Source organism: Sylvia atricapilla, chromosome 5 (assembly GCF_009819655.1).
Source record: "Sylvia atricapilla isolate bSylAtr1 chromosome 5, bSylAtr1.pri, whole genome shotgun sequence".
In the NCBI taxonomy this organism is placed as follows: domain Eukaryota; kingdom Metazoa; phylum Chordata; class Aves; order Passeriformes; family Sylviidae; genus Sylvia; species Sylvia atricapilla.
Window position 1 is genome coordinate 59219747 of NC_089144.1, and position 16965 is coordinate 59236711.

The 16965-nt window shown below is 41.0% G+C and overlaps 1 protein-coding gene across 1 annotated transcript in view; it reads left to right on the forward strand.

Annotated features, from left to right (window-relative positions):
• The window catches only part of ITPR2 (inositol 1,4,5-trisphosphate receptor type 2), a 248309-nt gene that overhangs the window by 169244 nt on the left and 62100 nt on the right, over positions 1–16965 (forward strand). The window contains exons 40-47 of the mRNA XM_066319661.1: positions 367–475; positions 2073–2260; positions 3302–3485; positions 4080–4336; positions 5216–5416; positions 7372–7482; positions 12264–12359; positions 13537–13656. Of these exons, the coding sequence (XP_066175758.1) occupies positions 367–475; positions 2073–2260; positions 3302–3485; positions 4080–4336; positions 5216–5416; positions 7372–7482; positions 12264–12359; positions 13537–13656 (1266 nt within the window). The remainder of the gene's footprint in view (positions 1–366; positions 476–2072; positions 2261–3301; positions 3486–4079; positions 4337–5215; positions 5417–7371; positions 7483–12263; positions 12360–13536; positions 13657–16965) is intronic.

The window sequence follows — 16965 nt, forward strand, 5'->3', positions numbered from 1 at the left end:
TGGCAGGGTAGGGCACAGACACTCTGACTGCAGAGCACTGGCTATTTGTGGAGCTTGATTCAATATACACATCTCACAGACAGCCAGTCAGAATTACTGTAGTGGAGGTGTTTTATTTATAATCAATAAGTTTAAAACAAACTTCAAAAAAAGTTTATACAACACTATTTTAGATTTTTTTTCCCCTGGGATTTGTTAGATAAGACCATTAGATATTTGTTTCCTCGACAACTTTCCTATTTGTGTGCTTGCTAATTATAATGGAAAGACCTAATAAGTTATGTATCTGTGTTAAACAGCTTGCTTTTCAAACAAAGGAAACTGGCCACAACTCTCATTTCTTCTATTTTTATCTTTCTCTTAAAGGGCAACACTTTAAGGAAAATCCTCCTGTATCGGTACTTTAAAGGGGAATATGGAAGTGGTATGAATGGGCCCCTGGCTGCCAGCTACAGCAAAACTGCACAAGTGGGAGGTAAATCAATGCACATCATTTCAAGAGTGCAAAATTAGCAGCACCATTTTTTCTAATAGGCACATTGGACATGCTCCAGGCATTCAGTTGGTAAATAAATCAAACATGTTTTGTAACCACTTAGAAGAGAGGTCATATCAGGCTCTTATGTTTTTAAGGTGCACACACTTGTCTCAGATTGTGCATTCGGAGGTACCAAAGTAGGTACCAGTAAATCCCCATCCAGAAATTCAGTGAAGCGGAAAACTTTTGAAGAGAGTTGATGTTGTTTCTGGAAGCTAAAGAATTTTTTGACATTCCAGATGCTTTAGTGGTATATGAAAAGGATAAGATCTAAGGAAAAGCTTCTCACAAAAATACTGGTTAGACAACGGAACAGGTTTTCCTGAGAGGTTGTAGAATGTGTCAGTTCTTGTTACAACTTTACTGGACAAGACTCTGATGAACCTGTCCTATCCTCCTGTGGGCAAGAAGTTTCAGCAGAAGATCTCTGTAGGTCCATTGCATCTTAATTTTTTTTTATCATTCTGCTGTAGAAGCCACAGGGTGGCTTCTAGGAAAACCCATAATAATGGATGTCATAGGCAATGAGGCTGGAGCTAGGTATAGAGCCAGGTCAGAAGTGCATTTTGCATTTTCAGTGCACACTGAAGGCATGCCCAGATTTGTCCACTTTTGCAGATGTTACCCAGCTGTTCTGCCTTAACTATTTCAATGTGGACACTGAAAATCTTGGCAGTCTTACCATCCTATATACCAAATTTCGCTCTCTAACAAACAGGAGACTGAAGTTTTATTTTTTTTTAGTTCTCTCTAAAAAGTGTGTGTATGTGTGTATGGCTTCATCACAAAGTCTGAAGCATTTTAATCAGTTTAATCAAAGTAGTACTGGCTGATTAAAGCAGTACTGTATTTTTACTAATGAAGGAGGTGAAGTTACATCTTTAGAGGAGTAAGTGTAGCAGGAAAGATGATCACCTGAGATAATAAAAGGTGGTTGATTTAATGAGCTAATACAATTTAGCAAAATTTCTTCAACCCACACCTTTAATTTGGATTAACTCAAGTCTATGCTCTTAAAGAAAACATCATGATTATGATGGTGATGATGATGATGATGATGATGATGATGATGATGATGATGATCTAGGAGCTGGCAAAAGCATTTGACTGGAAGGTCAGACCCATAACCAGAGTGGATTTACCAGGACACAATTTTAGCATAAATTAGGCCTGAGATTGAAGAGCAGATTTAAAAAGGCTCTGAGAGCACTGACCCTACTCAGTTTAGTGTATGCAGCAGAGTAATTAAAAAAAGGTTCAGTGAACAAATCAGTGTCCTTTCCAACTTATTTATTGACTGAATATCATGACAGAGCAATGGCTTGGGGATTTGTTTTATTTCTTATTCTTAGAGCCCAATGTTGCAGATTCATACAAAAATCTTGTTTTTATCGAAGAGAATTTTGCCTGATAGAATTTTAAAATTAAATTTATTACGTTGCTATTATGTGCTTTATCACTACTAATAGGTTCATTTTCATATATGTGTGTGAAGCAAACATGAATGGTATTTGTGTATTCATCCAATTTGCAGGTGGATTTTCAGGACAAGATGCAGATAAGTCTGGGGTGACCATGTTTGATATCCAGTGCCTCCTGGACAAAGAAGGTGCCTCAGAACTGGTCATAGATGTGATAGTGAACACAAGAAATGACAGGATTTTCTCAGAAGGCATTCTGCTTGGAATTGCGCTGCTTGAAGGTGGAAATACGCAAACACAGGTACTTATTTAACCTGCTTGTTCACATATTGATTCTCAGATGCATGTGGTCTGGAGACAAATAAAGAGAACCTTTTTGCTGTGAGTTCTGTGAAAAGTTTGTCACTAGAATATGTACCACTGTAATACAAATGTAAATATGCCCTATTACTATGCAGTAGCTCTTCAGAAGGAGAAAATGTGTTTCAGCTGCCCCTCTCTGTGTAGCACCGTGCTGCTTTTAAACTGGTCATTGCCATGTGAGCATTATCCTCAGTTATTTTATGTCACTCTTCATAAAATTAAAAATTATAATACTTCTAAGTTTATAATAACACATTATTTTCTGGAAACCTTCTGAGACGTTTATCAAAATCTCCAAAGAGAGAAAAAAACGATCATTTGACCAGACAAGTATCCCAGTTGACAGAAAATATCTACTTTAAACTATGGTTTCTAGGTTTTTTTGTGAATTATATCTCTGTCACCCAGATTATGCCAAATCAGATGATTGAAGGAAGAGAGAGAATTGATATGGTGAGAGAAGGCTGAGAGAATTGGGATTGTTTATAAACTGTTGCAAATGGTCCTCAGCATGCTTGACTGTTATACTAAGGGACTGGACTTAATAATCTAAAATAATACTTAAGCACAAAAGAATGAACATAATCCAAGCTATAATATTACATATTAGATGTTCCATGCTTTGTATTGTTGTTACATAGTAAGTTACTTTTCATTATTATTTGTGGATAGAATATCATGACTACTAAGTCTGGAGAAATGGAGAGTGTCATAAAGTAATTTAACTTCAAGTACAATATTGTGACATTTAAAAGACTGCAAATAGCACTGTTCACCATTTTACTCAAATTTTAAAATATTATCATCAGTCTTTGTTACTAGCCTTGTATATCACTTCATGAAAGAACTGGTCAGGCAGTGGCCAACATTTGTTCTGTGTAAGTGATTATTCATCATTTGTTTCACAAAAAAAAGGGCGTATTTTTGTATTCCTTCTTCCGTAGAAGATAGATATCTAAAGATTTTTTTTTTTTTTTAGTATTCAACTTACCAGCAACTAAAGGAGCAGAAAAAGTCAGAAAGGTTCTTTAAAGTGCTGTATGATCGCATGAAAGCTGCTCAGCAGGAGATCCGATCCACAGTGACAGTGAACACTATCGATTTGGGGAGCAAAAAGAAGGAGGATGACAATGACCTCACCATATCTGTTCCCAAAAAGAGAGGTAAGGAAGCACCCCTGGGGAAGAGGCGAGCAGGGCATTGTGTTGACACTGCATGTGCTGCACCATTGATGCTCTGCTGTGTTGGTCAATAAGCTTTAATATTAATCATTGCCTGTTTGCATCTTTTGCCTGTTTTTCTCTGAATTACAGTCCAATCTCAGGTTGGCTACAAGGAACTAGCTTTAATGAAATCAGTGAAGCTCTGCCAGTTTGCATCAATAAAAGATATTGAGCAGTATTTTTAGAGGAGCAGAAGCAGAGGCTGCTGCTATTTGGGATATTTCACAAGAGCAAGCGCAGGAACTGATTTCCCACCCTGTGGTCTTCCCATTGTTCTCATCATTTATTGTATATGGGAGAGAAATAGTAGGGCTTTTTGTGTTAATGTTCTGTTTCACTCTGGTTTGTGGTTTATTTGGAACGTGTTATCCCTGCATGAATGTTGCTTTGATATTCTTTGTGAGTTGCCTAGAGGTCTTTGAAAAGTTAGGCACCAACAAAGAAAAAGTTGCATTCATTATTATTGTTTTCTTATTGTTTAATCAAATGGGGAACAAGACTTTGAAAAATGAAGGAAAACTACCTTCTTTTCAGTTAAGGATTCAACCTTGCATCTGAAAGAGGGAATGAAAGGACAGTTAACAGAAGCATCTTCTGCAACCTCCAAGGCTTATTCTGTGTACAGAAGAGAAATGGACCCAGAAATAGATCTGATGGGCTCGGGAGCAGATGCTGCAAACGCAGAAGAGAAGTCTGCAGAAGAAGCAATCATGAGCCCTGCCATTGCAATTATGCAGCCAATACTGAGATTTCTTCAGCTGCTGTGTGAGAACCACAACCGAGAGCTCCAGGTAAAGTGTTTTGAGTTGGGCTTGTATAGGGGTGTTATTAGAGGGGCTGCACCTTTGTAAGGGGAGAAAAACATGCCTGTGCCTGGACTCTGTTACAGAACAGGGCTGTCTGAAATGCTGGGGTTTTTTGGTCCAAGGGATAAAATAGCCCTTCTCAAAAACCATTTGGGTTCTGTGTTTGGAGGAGTGCATGTTTATAACCTCAGAATTGCTTGGGGATCCCAGTGCAGCCACATGGCACTGAGAAGGGTCAAAATGTCCCTGTTAGTAAGGTTCCTGCGCACAATTGGTGGATGACTTACCACAGATGTGAGGAGCATAGGAAGTTTCTGGGTACTGCCCTTTTCCCAAAGTATTACAACTGAAGGCTTTAAGATGCTCTGTGTGTCCCTGCTATCAGTTCTTTTGGTAGAAATTACTGTCCCCATAGCAACCTCTGCAAAATGTATTTTCTGCAGATACACCTCAGTGCTGTGGCCAGGAGCCTCCCTGCCAGCTGTGGTTGGGGTGGTTTGAGCTGAGCTCCACAATGGGCCAGCAGACCTGCTCGGCTGTGGGGCCACTGCTCCCAAGAGAGGAGCTGTAATGGGTAGGTGGGAGCAGATCTGCAGGACATATAAAAGACATTTAAGGTCAGTGCAGATGTTTGCCAAGTTTGCTTTCCTAAGCCCTCCTTGCTCCATGATTTTAATCAGATAATAGTTCTCAACTGTTTCATTAAGGCCTAATACATTTTCTATAGTAGTGCAGTGTACATTGGTACCTGAGACACCGTGGTCATATGGTTATAAGTTGTATCTTTCAATGTTTTTCATGAAAAAAGACTTTGTTTGCCTTGACTCCTTTTTTTTTTTTTTTTTTTTTTCCTCCACCCACCAGAATTTTTTAAGACACCAAAACAATAAAACAAATTACAACCTCGTTTGTGAGACCCTTCAGTTTTTGGACTGCATCTGTGGGAGCACGACAGGTGGGCTGGGCTTACTGGGGCTTTACATCAACGAGAGGAACGTGGCTCTTGTCAACCAGACGCTGGAAAGCTTGACGGAATATTGCCAGGGCCCGTGCCATGAAAACCAGGTAGGGCTCAGGAACTTCTGGATGCAGAAGGCTGTACCTGAATGTTGATGTCTGGGTGCTTATCACAAACCTTTCAGTATTCCTGATAACATGAAGTCACTTGGAGCTGCTATGATTTGTCCTAACACGCTTCAAGCTTTCATGAGGCCTGAGCGACCCTTTTAATGGAGAACTCAAACCAGACTCTTCCTGCAGTACCTCTTCTTCCTCTGAGGGTTTGCAATCCTTTTGGAAAGAGTTTCATGTTTTACATTACTGGGTCCATGGCTTAAATCTCACTTTGTGAGACTGGATTTGGAGTCACAGTTTTGAAAGTGCATTGCAAACACGGACTTGTGTTCTTCATTTTCACACATTTTGGCCTTGCTGGTGTTTTAAACACCTTGCTAACATTTACTTTTCTTATTTCACACAACTGCCACAGAGTTTAACTTGCCCTCCTGCCATACCATCTAGCAGCATCTTTAATTATGGTTTCAGTAGTGAAATGGATGAGACTAAAGACCATGCTTCTGGTCTCCTGTGCTTTGCTCACTGCAGCCTTTTGAAGTGACACAGCTATGACTTTTGGTAAAAGTCTCTTTAGTGCCACGCTGAAGAACCGTAGAAAGGTAAAGGATGTGGTTACATGCTGCCATATTTGATCTGAAGAGAACTGCAGTAAAGTTGTCACAGTGGATGAAACTGCAAATTTTTGCTATGGATTAGCAGTGGGAAAATTGTGGTGAGCAAAATTACAGAAGCAATCTGTTCTCTATGCTAGAAATAGCTGAAGAAATACGTGCAATATTAATGCTTCTTCATTAATGTGCACCAATGAAATGTAAAGTGCTATTACTGCCATTGCTGGTAATCAGACGCCTTTACTTAATATTTTAAAAACAAACAAAAGTCCTTTAGTGGAAAAATTTTGAACGCTCATATTTAATCCAATTATGAATGGAAAAAACAACTGTAAAAATGTATAGCTACAGGACTGGAGATAAAAAAAATGTTACAAATTAATGTGTTCTCTGACAAAGTTATGTGAGAAGCACTGGAGGAACATTGATACGGAAGGGAATGATGAATTACACTTGATTACTTAGACCTGTCTGTTGGGAAGTCACTCAGAATTTGAATTACACTTGTTTACACCAACTGCAAGTCTTATTCAATATATTTGAGGGGCAAATGCTCCATGCTCTAATTTTCATTTTCCCCCCTCTCTCTGTCTTTCTGGAAGGTTTTTCCTTTCCTTTTGTCCCATAAACCTGCCAGAGGAAAAAGTGCCATAGGCTCTTGTATAACTGACTGTTATGCACAAGGCCTAGAAGGCCCAGAACTCCAGCTGTAAAGGCATTTGGGAAGTACCACTGGTCACAAATACAGTTTTGAATTCCATATCCAGAAATACCCTTCTCTGCAGCATGTCCAGATGCATGGAGAGAACTTTGATTTTCATTAACATTTTGTGCTGTAGCAGCAATATTAATGCTGCCTGCTGAGGGCAAATGAAGAATCTGAGCGTGCAAATTTGGTTGTGCCTGCAGTCAAGCTTGTCTTTTATGTCTGAGGCTGGCATGTGCTCAGCTGAATCTGGCAGTGCTCCGGAGGGCTGCTGTCTGCAAGTTGTGCCGCTTGGTGCCAAGCCCTGCGGGATTCTTTGGGAGTAGATTTTAGCTTGCACCACCTTTTTTTCCAGTTGGTTATTTCACTACTGGCAGTGTTTGGGTTAGTTCTGTACATACAAGTGTCCCCCAACACTTCTTGTGGCGTGTTTTCAGGCTGTTCTGCCTTGGCTGAAAGGTTATTGCTGTTGCAAGGTGTTTTAAGTTGTGGGTCCTTCTTTTGGAAATTTCTTGATGTGCATATTCTCTTCCCCTCTCTGGGTGTATTGTCTCCCTCTTTTTCCCACTCCTCCCCTCCCTTCCTTCTGCCCCTGCCCCATTCCCTTCTCTTCTCTTCTTTTGCAGACATGCATAGCCACCCATGAGTCTAATGGGATTGATATTATAATTGCTCTCATCTTGAATGACATAAACCCTCTTGGCAAATACTGCATGGACTTGGTGCTTCAGCTCAAGGTACAGTATATGTAAATCCGTTTATTTGAATTTGGGTAGCAACAGAAGACATACCTGTGTGAGAGCTCTAGGCAGCCTGGCATTTACTTAATCTTGCCATAGCACAATATAACAGAAGGCTTTGAAAAAAAAAGCTTGCAAAGGAGTTCATCTCAGCTTCTGAATCCTTATCAAGCCCTCTGCCACAGGCCTTTTGACCCACTGCTGTGTTTGGGACTATGTCCTCAGCATTTTGTTGTTTTTTGGGTTTTTTTAATCCCATCAATCAGGCATGATATAGCTAGCATGAAAAGTCTACATTATGGATGTAAAATCTCTCAAGATTGATAAATAGCCACGCTCTACAGGCATGCAACAAGTCAGGCATTCTCTCTACATACAAACTCTTAAAAATTATTTGAGAAGGAAATGCTGTAAAAAAGAACAATACATCAAATGACCTGCAATGTCAAATAAAGTTGAAAACAGGGTTCAAGTAAATTGTACTATATTTCCCTTCTCAGTGTCCTCTGAGGGGAAACTCTACAAAGTGTAGAGTGTGAGGGCAAAGCCTAGAGCAGGAGGGCATGTAATGTAATTGTGTTCTGTGTTCTGGGGAGAGTTGGACAGGCTCGTAGTTAAGTTTCTCCTGTCTGTGTGCCAGTGCATGCAGAGGGGAGCTCTGCAGTTGTACTGTCTGCCAAGCAGGGTAGAATCATTCCAGGAGGAGCCCTGGGTTATTGCCTTTTCTTGACTCCCAAATTAAGTATTTCCATTGCAGATGGTCTGTTTCCTCCCCAAACCAGCAAATACTTTGTGGTAGCTGAATTGCATCATATTGGCAACATTATACATGTCTAATAAAATAATTAATACAGCTATATATCATGTACAATGAAACATTGAATCAACAGTGCCTTACATATGATTTTAATAACTGTAATTACATTTTTGAATGGCAATGTAATTCAGGCCCCCCTCTAGCAAAACACTTAGGCAGACATTTAACTTTGAACATGCAGACAGTTCTTTTGAAGTCCAAATTTCAGTCTCTGTGAAGATGTAGCTGCATTCACTCCAGTGCCATTTTGATTTATCATTGTCATGAGGCTAGCAAATGCTCATAGAACAGCTTTTCTGTGTAGTAACCAAAAGTGGAGTTTAGACACACCTCTGCAAGGACCAGTGTGACCCTGCTCACAGGAGGCTGGCTGTGCTCAGACTCACTCAATTGGCAAAAATTGTGGTGAATGATCACAGAGGTTCAGACTGTGGAAATGATTCAGATTTTGCAGAATCACAGAGTCATTTGCTTTACTAGGGATGTCTCCAGGTCATCTTGTCCAAACCCCGTGCTCGAGCAGGATCAGCTAGAGCAGGTTTCTCAGAACTGTGTCTGGCTGAATATTTCCACAACTGGAGACTGCAGAACCATTTTGGGCAGCCTATCCCACTGTTTGATCCCTCTCACAGTTTAAAAGTATTTTCTTGTGTATAGATAGAATTTCATGGGTGTTCTGTCTCTTGCCCTTTTACTGGATACTGCTGAGAGGGGTCTGGTTCCCTCTTCTGCATTTCCTCTTACCAGGTATTTATACACACTGATAAGATCCATCTAGGCCATCTGTACTCCAGGCTGAACAGTCACAACTTTCAGTGGCTCCTGAAATGAAAAATGCCCAATTCTCTTCATCATTTTTATGGCTTTTTGTACTAGAACTGGACATGTTGCTGGGCAAGATGTGATCTCAAGAATTGGATCCAAATTAAGAAGCTGCTGGTTTTGATTTTGAGTGGCAACACATTGAAATAATAAAGCAATGAATTTACCAAGTAATGTTTAACACTGACACTCTGTCAGTGTTCATAGGCAACTTTGAAGTTGCAAATACATAAATTTTGCAGTGAAAATACAGAATTCAAAGTATACAGGCCCATACATTTACACTTACAAACAAGCTCAGACACTATTTTCAGGGAACATTGTACATTGAACTTACACCCTCCAACCAAAGGAAATGCAATGCAATGCAGGGTTATATTTTCCCATGCCATCTTAGTTTAGCTTGTTTTGCTTAGTTTAATGGTTTTTGATGTGGTATTTAATTACATCTTCATGGATTATATTTTCCAGTGGACTCCCTAATCATTTAGTGAGCAGAGCAGACAGTGTTCACCGAGTGCACAGATGTTCAGTGTTCTATTCTGCCTCTCTTTATTTCGAGTGTGACCTCCTGGCCTTCCTTACTGACCAGTGTGTAAGCCCTGGCTCACAGTAAGAGCTCAGTATCTGCTGCATCTGTGACAGCATGAGGAGACATTGTCAGTCGAAGGGTACAGAAAGTCTAAGACAAGTGTCTTCTTTTTTCCCCTCATAGCTGTATCTAGTTGCTTCACTCATTAATTTGTTTTTCCAAAATTTTGATCAGGAGATGAGGTGAGAGCCCAGGTAAAAGTGAAATGAAGAGTAGAAGTGCTTTGGGCCGGGCTGTTTTTTAGCACCTGGGAACTGATTTTTCACTTTACTAATATGTTATGAACTTAGTGCTGTATTTTCTAAGTGATGGATGTCTTTTCTTTACTGATGCTTGGGATTAGAAAGAGATCCTAGGCTCTCCAAATGTGCAGAAAGTGAGGAATAAGTAGCCAAATAACAATCTCAAATGCCTGCTGTAATTCTAGGCCATGGCAAGGCACTTTTGCTGAGTCAGTAGCAAGAAGCTGGATGTTGATGACACAAAGTCCTACCTACCCTCTACCTTTCCCAGCTTCCTGGAAGCTGCAGCAGGCTTCTGTCCATCCCTGGGATTGTCTGCACTGGGAAGGACCTTCAAAGTCCTCCTCAGCCATGAGGGAGTGGACTGATGCCTTACTCCTGTTTCCTCCCTTTCCTTATCAAGCTACCTGGGAGCCTGTCATGGCCCCTTCCCTCTTCCTTAGTTTGAGATCCTACCAATGCTACCATTACTGACTTAGTCGCCACTATAAGGGAAATCTGCAGCAGAAAAGGAAGCATCCTCCTTTCCAGAGCAGCATCCTGTTAGGAAACCTCATCAGATTCTGTCCTCTCCCTCCCTCTGTTCTCATTCACTGTGCGCATTAAACTTCTTGCAGTGTTGGTCACAAGGTGAAGAGTCTGACTAGACCTTTCCTATGGATGGTCCTGATTTGATTTGGAAACAGAAGGAACATGGCAAAACATGGCAAAACTCACATGGAGTGCTGTTCTCCTTGAGCCAGTCACAGTTAGGTCTTTTCTTCTCATCTCTTGCTCTTTATCCTTATCTCATTCCTGTGTTGGCAGGCCCAGGCTCCTCTGTCCTGGCTTCTGTCTCAGCTCCCAGTCTCTTCTCCCAGAAGTTTCTAATTCTCCTGTTACATACAAGTCTTCATTCTAATCTCCTCTCCTTCCATTTACCTTCAGTCTCATTCTTCAGTCTTCCAGTCAGAGGTGCTTAATCCTCAGCCTAACACAGTCCTGAGCAAGCTGCTTTGAGCAGAGGCTGGACTGCTGGAGTCTTAGTCCAGAGGGCAGCCTTTAGTGTGTGGTTTTATGATTCAACCTGTACAGTTTTGTGATTCTGTGTTCACCAAGAATAACCCCTTTGAGCTTTTAGCTGTGAAATTAGTGTGTTTCTGCTCTATAGTACTCAAATTGTAATTTAGAAGATGCTTCTGAGTTGGGCAAGTTTGACTGGGAGACCACAACTCGTGTGATCGTACTATTGGCCTCTAGTGCTCCATGTTTTCAGCTCTATTATCAAAACTTGGGGATACAAAGACTGCTTTAAAGACAAGTTGTGTGAACATGTAGGGAAGAACATCTTTCTTTTTGCCCCGGTCCCAAAAACAGCTGAACCCTTTTCCTCTGAAACTGCCTATGCCAATTATCTGAGGCACGCTGGAGAAATTTCAGCTGGAATCATTGATAATGGCAATAAGCAGCTGAGAATGAGGTTGTAGGGTGGGCTAGCAATTTTCCTGGCCCCTACCTCTTCTCTTGTGACTGTCTCCTGCTTCCAAGTGTTCCAACAGCTCAGTTTGTAACAGGGAATGATGGGGATGCTGTGACAGGTCAGCCAAGGCAACCTGCTCTGCCAGAAAGCAGTCAAACTTCCAGAACCATTCTTCCTCTCCACTTCAGCTGATTTAGCTGGAAGACAGGCGGATCTCTGAAGTCTGAGGCACCGCTGGGCTATGGTGGCTAAAGCTCATGCTGTGTAATCCTGAGGAGCAGTCTTGGTGAAAAGCAGCCAGTTCACAAAGAAAAGGTTGTCTTTATATATTCCCCCAGGAATATTTAGTAGTGAAACAAAATCTCAGGAGTGTATGAAAACAGTTTATTTTACAGCTTTTCAAATAATAACCAGTTGGATTTCATAAAAACGAAAGGGGAAGGAAACCTGCCTGAATGATAAAACCTTTTGTGTAACATGTTTTGTAATTACCTCTGCTAAGTCTCATTTTAACAGAAAGCCAAGGCAAAAATTGCTAGGTGGGCAATAAGGAAAGGAAATGGAATTTTATTTCTTGTGCACAGTCTGCAGCAACGCTGTATTTAAGTCAAATATTTTTCAGTGTTTAAAATTTTCCTTCCAATATAGTGTGCAGAGTTAGTGTTATGGTATGCTGACATTTTAAAAAAACCCTATTAAATATTTCAGTAAAATAAAAGATGCAAGTGGTTGAAAATCTTATCCAGTAAAAAAGTGGTCCTCATAATCTCAATTAAAACAAATGCAAGGGTCGTTAATCTCTGAAAGAGAGTTAAAATTTGCATTAATTTGGTTTTGTATCTCTAGAACAATGCCTCCAAGCTTTTGCTGGCTATTATGGAAAGCAGGCAAGACAGCGAGAATGCGGAAAGAATCCTTTTCAACATGAGACCAAGAGAACTGGTGAGAAAACTTGTGAATATTCATAAATCTTCTGGCTGAAAAAAAAATCTGTCATTAAAACATTTTTAAAATGATCTGTATCTAAGCTGAGAAGTGTTGGCAGCGTATGGTGGCACAATGTATCAGGATAGTACTAATTCACAAAAAGTACTTTAAAAGGATCAAGCATGCATGATTTCAGTCTTTACGACTTCATTATTTTTATCCGTTCCAAGCACTTTTCTGTAATTGTTTCCTAACTAAATTATCATATTCTGGTAGACTGTCTTCAAGTGCAGTTTGTCAGGGGCTGGCAAATTAGGCTTATACAGTTTGTGAAGCAGTGCTAACAGAAATGTGTGTGTAGACACAGAATGTATTTAATATACATGTATGTTATTTGTTTATGTCTCATGAACAAAGAGAGTTCCAAGAAGTTGTTGCTGTATTTTGGAACAACCTTGATGTTTATGGAGGTCTCCAGGAACTTTAAATGGGTTGGAAATCTGGGGAAGTCATTTCCAATATGACTTGACTGTGTAACAACAGAGACTGAGAGATCTGGGAATTCTTGAGGGATTCTGGGGGGAGGATCTGGGGGCATCATCCCTGCCCTTAGGCAGAGCCCAGTGCCTGCTGGTTTCAGGGAATCGTCACTAAGGTGGCATCTCAGCAGAACAAGGCCATCCCTGGGGTACAACAGGGATCAGGCCTTGTGTGGGCAACCCTATGGTGGTACTGTAAGAGGCTTTTGAATATTTGGAATTTCCCCAGCACCCTGCCCAGATCTGCCTTTCCTTTTTGGTTTAGGTGTGGTTTTTTCCTGTGAAATGTTGCTGCTGCCTGCTCTGGCCAGAGGAAGATCATGGCTGCACTCTAAGCGCTGCACAACATTCCCTGCCATATCTAGACCAGTTTTAGAAGCATTTGTGAAAACACCTGCTCACAAAGGCTCAGCATTCCTGTTCCTTTCTCATAGTTGCTGATGAAAAATGTAGCAGTTTGGAGCTTCATAAATCCTTCAAGCTTGTCTTTATTCAGAAAGTGTTTCTCAGGCTGCTCGCTCTTGTTGCAGAACTGCAGGGCACCCATCCAGGCTGGAGCTGAACAAAGTGGCTGTGTTGAAACCCAGTGTGGTTTTTTTTTCCCCCAAGAACCACATTTATTTCATCTCTCCCTGGCTGGGTTTGTGTTGCAGGTGGATGTGATGAAGAATGCCTACAACCAAGGTCTGGAATGTGACCACGAGGAGGAGAATGGAGATGATGGCATCTCCCCAAAAGATGTTGGCCATAATATCTATATTTTGGCACATCAGGTATGTCTTACTTGTTTTGTGACAGTTTCCAGAACAGCATTACATGGTTAAACTCCACATTGTCACAGGTGGAGTCATGCATTTCAGTGGTAAGAGAGACGTAACAATGTGTTTATTGGTAAAAATCAAAGTTTGATAGCAGATGTGACAGTGGCACACTTAATTGTTCACTGCATAGAGGACAGGCTCAGCCAACACTGTCAGGGAGACACTCCTGTTGAGTCATGATGTTAAGAAAGGATCCCCTTGCATTCTAAACTCCTTCTCAAAGGGCAGTTTAGGTGCAGCTTGATCCAGACTTAGTCCCAGCTTTGCCCAACAGTTTATGTCTAAAGGTTTATCTGCACATGATCAATCTTTGCATTGTTTAGCCATTGAGATCTCTGAATTTAGCATGCTTTTAACCACTTACCAAGAGTCTCTTGTAGTAAGGAATCCCTCAGTCTTGATGAACAACCTTGAGAGCCATCCCCTGCCCCAGGGAGATCTGAATATGTTGGTCCTCCCACTGAGGAGAAATTTCACTCAAATTGTTATTTGTGTGAAATAGCAATGGAGAGCAAAACAGTGACTGTCCACTTAGCTTTGTCTTCTTTTAACATTAACGGATCATTTATATCAATCAAATTGATATAAATCATAAATTGTATTACCGTTACTGGTGTATTTTAAATAGTGCCTTCAGTTGTGATACCAAGCGAACTTGATTTCAGAAGATTCCTATTATTTAGATATATTACTTTGCCAATAAGAATAATTGGGCCTTTTCACTGCTTTCTCCTTTTGAATTATGCTGTAGTGCCCTCAAGCTTTTTCTGATCACTTTTATTTCTCTACTGGTAAAGGTAGAATGTTCACTGAAGGTTGTTATTTAATGGGCTATTTATTCTTCAGAGTAGCAGGTGTCAAAAATAGTTTATCTTTCAATTATGTTCAGAGTATTGAAAAGTTTTTTGTAATTGAAAGAGTAAGGACCACGAATTTCTTGGTTATATCATAAATTACAGCATCTGGTATTTCATATAAGGTATTTCATATAAGATTCTTTCATTTTTTAAAAAATGTTTTTCCCAAAGTAAGAAGAAATAAACAGATGGGGATAAGGGAGTGTTCCTCATTCATTATGTTTATTAAGTGTTGGAATTAAATACTCAGTGGGAAAAAAAAAAAAAAAGAAAAGAAAGCAATCTGCAGTTACAGTAGTATTATGCAATGTTTCTTTCAAGCAAGGAATGCAAAAACACAGTTACTGAGTTATGCTGCTTTGCTGGCAGCACATTTAAGTAAGTAGGTATTGTTATTATGTTGCTGGTCGTATGGTTGACCATTTTCTACTCTCGTGCTGTGTGTGCGGCTATACCTAAGATACCCATCAGAGATGACAGTATTTTTAGAAAGCATCTGCAGCTCCTTACCTTGTCTGAATTTACTCCTTGTCTGAATGCTTATGATGAAAATTTAAATGCCTGCCAAATCGAAATGTCGGTATTTTCTGTCTTCTGCCTACAGTTTGTGTTAAATTACTTAACAGGGTCTGTGACATGGAAAATAAGGTTTGGGGGGTGGAATATAGGCCTAAAGCTAGATATGAAGTGTCTGCTGGGATCATTTTACACAAGAGGTCACTGCCAGGGGTACAGCAGCTGGCTGAGGTGTAGGTTAAGCTCTGTCCCTGGGTTCATATCCACAGTGCTGGAGAGGTCCATGGTGCCACTCCACAGCTATTCCTGATCCATAGCTGGTGCTTCCGTTGCATAAGGGTGGATATTTTTACAGCAACTTACTGAGCTCCTTCCTGTTCTGTAAAATTAAATGTCATGATTGGCTCTGTATGCTGTAAAAATATCCATCCTTTTACAAAAAAAAAAAAAAAAAAAAGAAAAAAAAAGACTGTTTCCTTTTTCTTGCATTTCTGTAACATAGTATGTGTGTTTAGAATAGCTTTGCACCCATGTCAAGCCCCGTATCAAAACAGAGCAATACAAAGGCAGGCAGTTTGGTGCCTTTCTGTGTCCTCTGCTAATGAAACACTACAATTCTTGGCACAGACCTGCTGATCTTTGACCCCAAACTTTTTCCATGTGTGCCCTTTTTTCTCGCCCTGGGATGGGCAGGATACAAGCATGGACCCTCATCAGTAGGGCCATTGTTGCTGTGTTCCTTTGCTGGCTTCACTCTCCAAACACCCTCTGCTTTCTGCCAGAGTGGCTTTTTGGTGCCTGGGCCTTCTGCTGGGCTTAGCTGACCTGAGTTACATAATATTTCTTTGCTGTGGCACTTCATCTGACTTACCTTTTCTCTACAACCAGTGTGGCTCTTCAGGCACTTTCCTTACACTTCCTGGTCACCACTTGCTCTAGTTACAGCTTTTTGCTCCCTCTGTAATAGCAGAATCAAGACTGAGAGTTCCCCTTTTTGCTGTTCCAGCCCTCAAACACAGACAGTTTATTTTGGGGAGCTCCGACTTTCAGTTTTTGTCGTTGCACTCTTCAGGGCAATGCTGGGTTCTGCATTTGCCACCACTACATCCTTCCTTGCCCTTCCTGTGGTTGATTTTACCAGAAGCAAGAGGCATTTTTTTAAATGTTTGACCCACAGTGCATAGAAAGTTGTATATGTGTCACAAGCAAGGCTGAGATTTCTGTTAGTAAATATTCCTTACAGCCTCCCAGCCCCTGCCCTAAATGTGCACATTGTGTCCACATAGAGGAGGGTGGGTACAGCAGCCGTGTCATGCCAGTGATCACACGTCTTCCACATGTTTCTTTGTCCTCTTTTTCCCTTATTTCTTCATCTTCCTCCAGCGTGCCACGTGCCGTGGCCATGCAGCTTCCCCTGCACTGACCCTGGGCTGTCTGGGCACTGCTGCTCCTCACTTTTCCTGCTCCTCGATGAGCAGAGGGCAGAAGGGAGGGCCACTGGGAGAAAGCAGAACTGAGCTGCCCGTGAGGAGCTGCCCTGAGCTGCAGCCTGCTCTACAGCCTGGTTTTGGGGCTGCCTCCAGATGTAGCTCTTCCACAGCTGCTTGTGGAGCAGTGCTGGTGCTTGAGGTCACATCCTGGAAAACAAGCCTCTTATTGGGCGGTAGAAAGGGTTCACAGTTTTCTTGAAAATCCATGGAGGAGATTCTGTTTTCTTTCTCTGGTTCAAATGTCATGCTCAGAGCCAAGCCTTGACCTTGCTAATTCCTCGCAGAAGTCTTGGCTGAGTGCCAGAGGTGTGTTATGGGCAGTTCCATCACCTCTTACAACACTTCTCTTCCAGCCTCAGTCAATAGGTATTTTTACTGCTGTCCTCTTAAGAAATTGT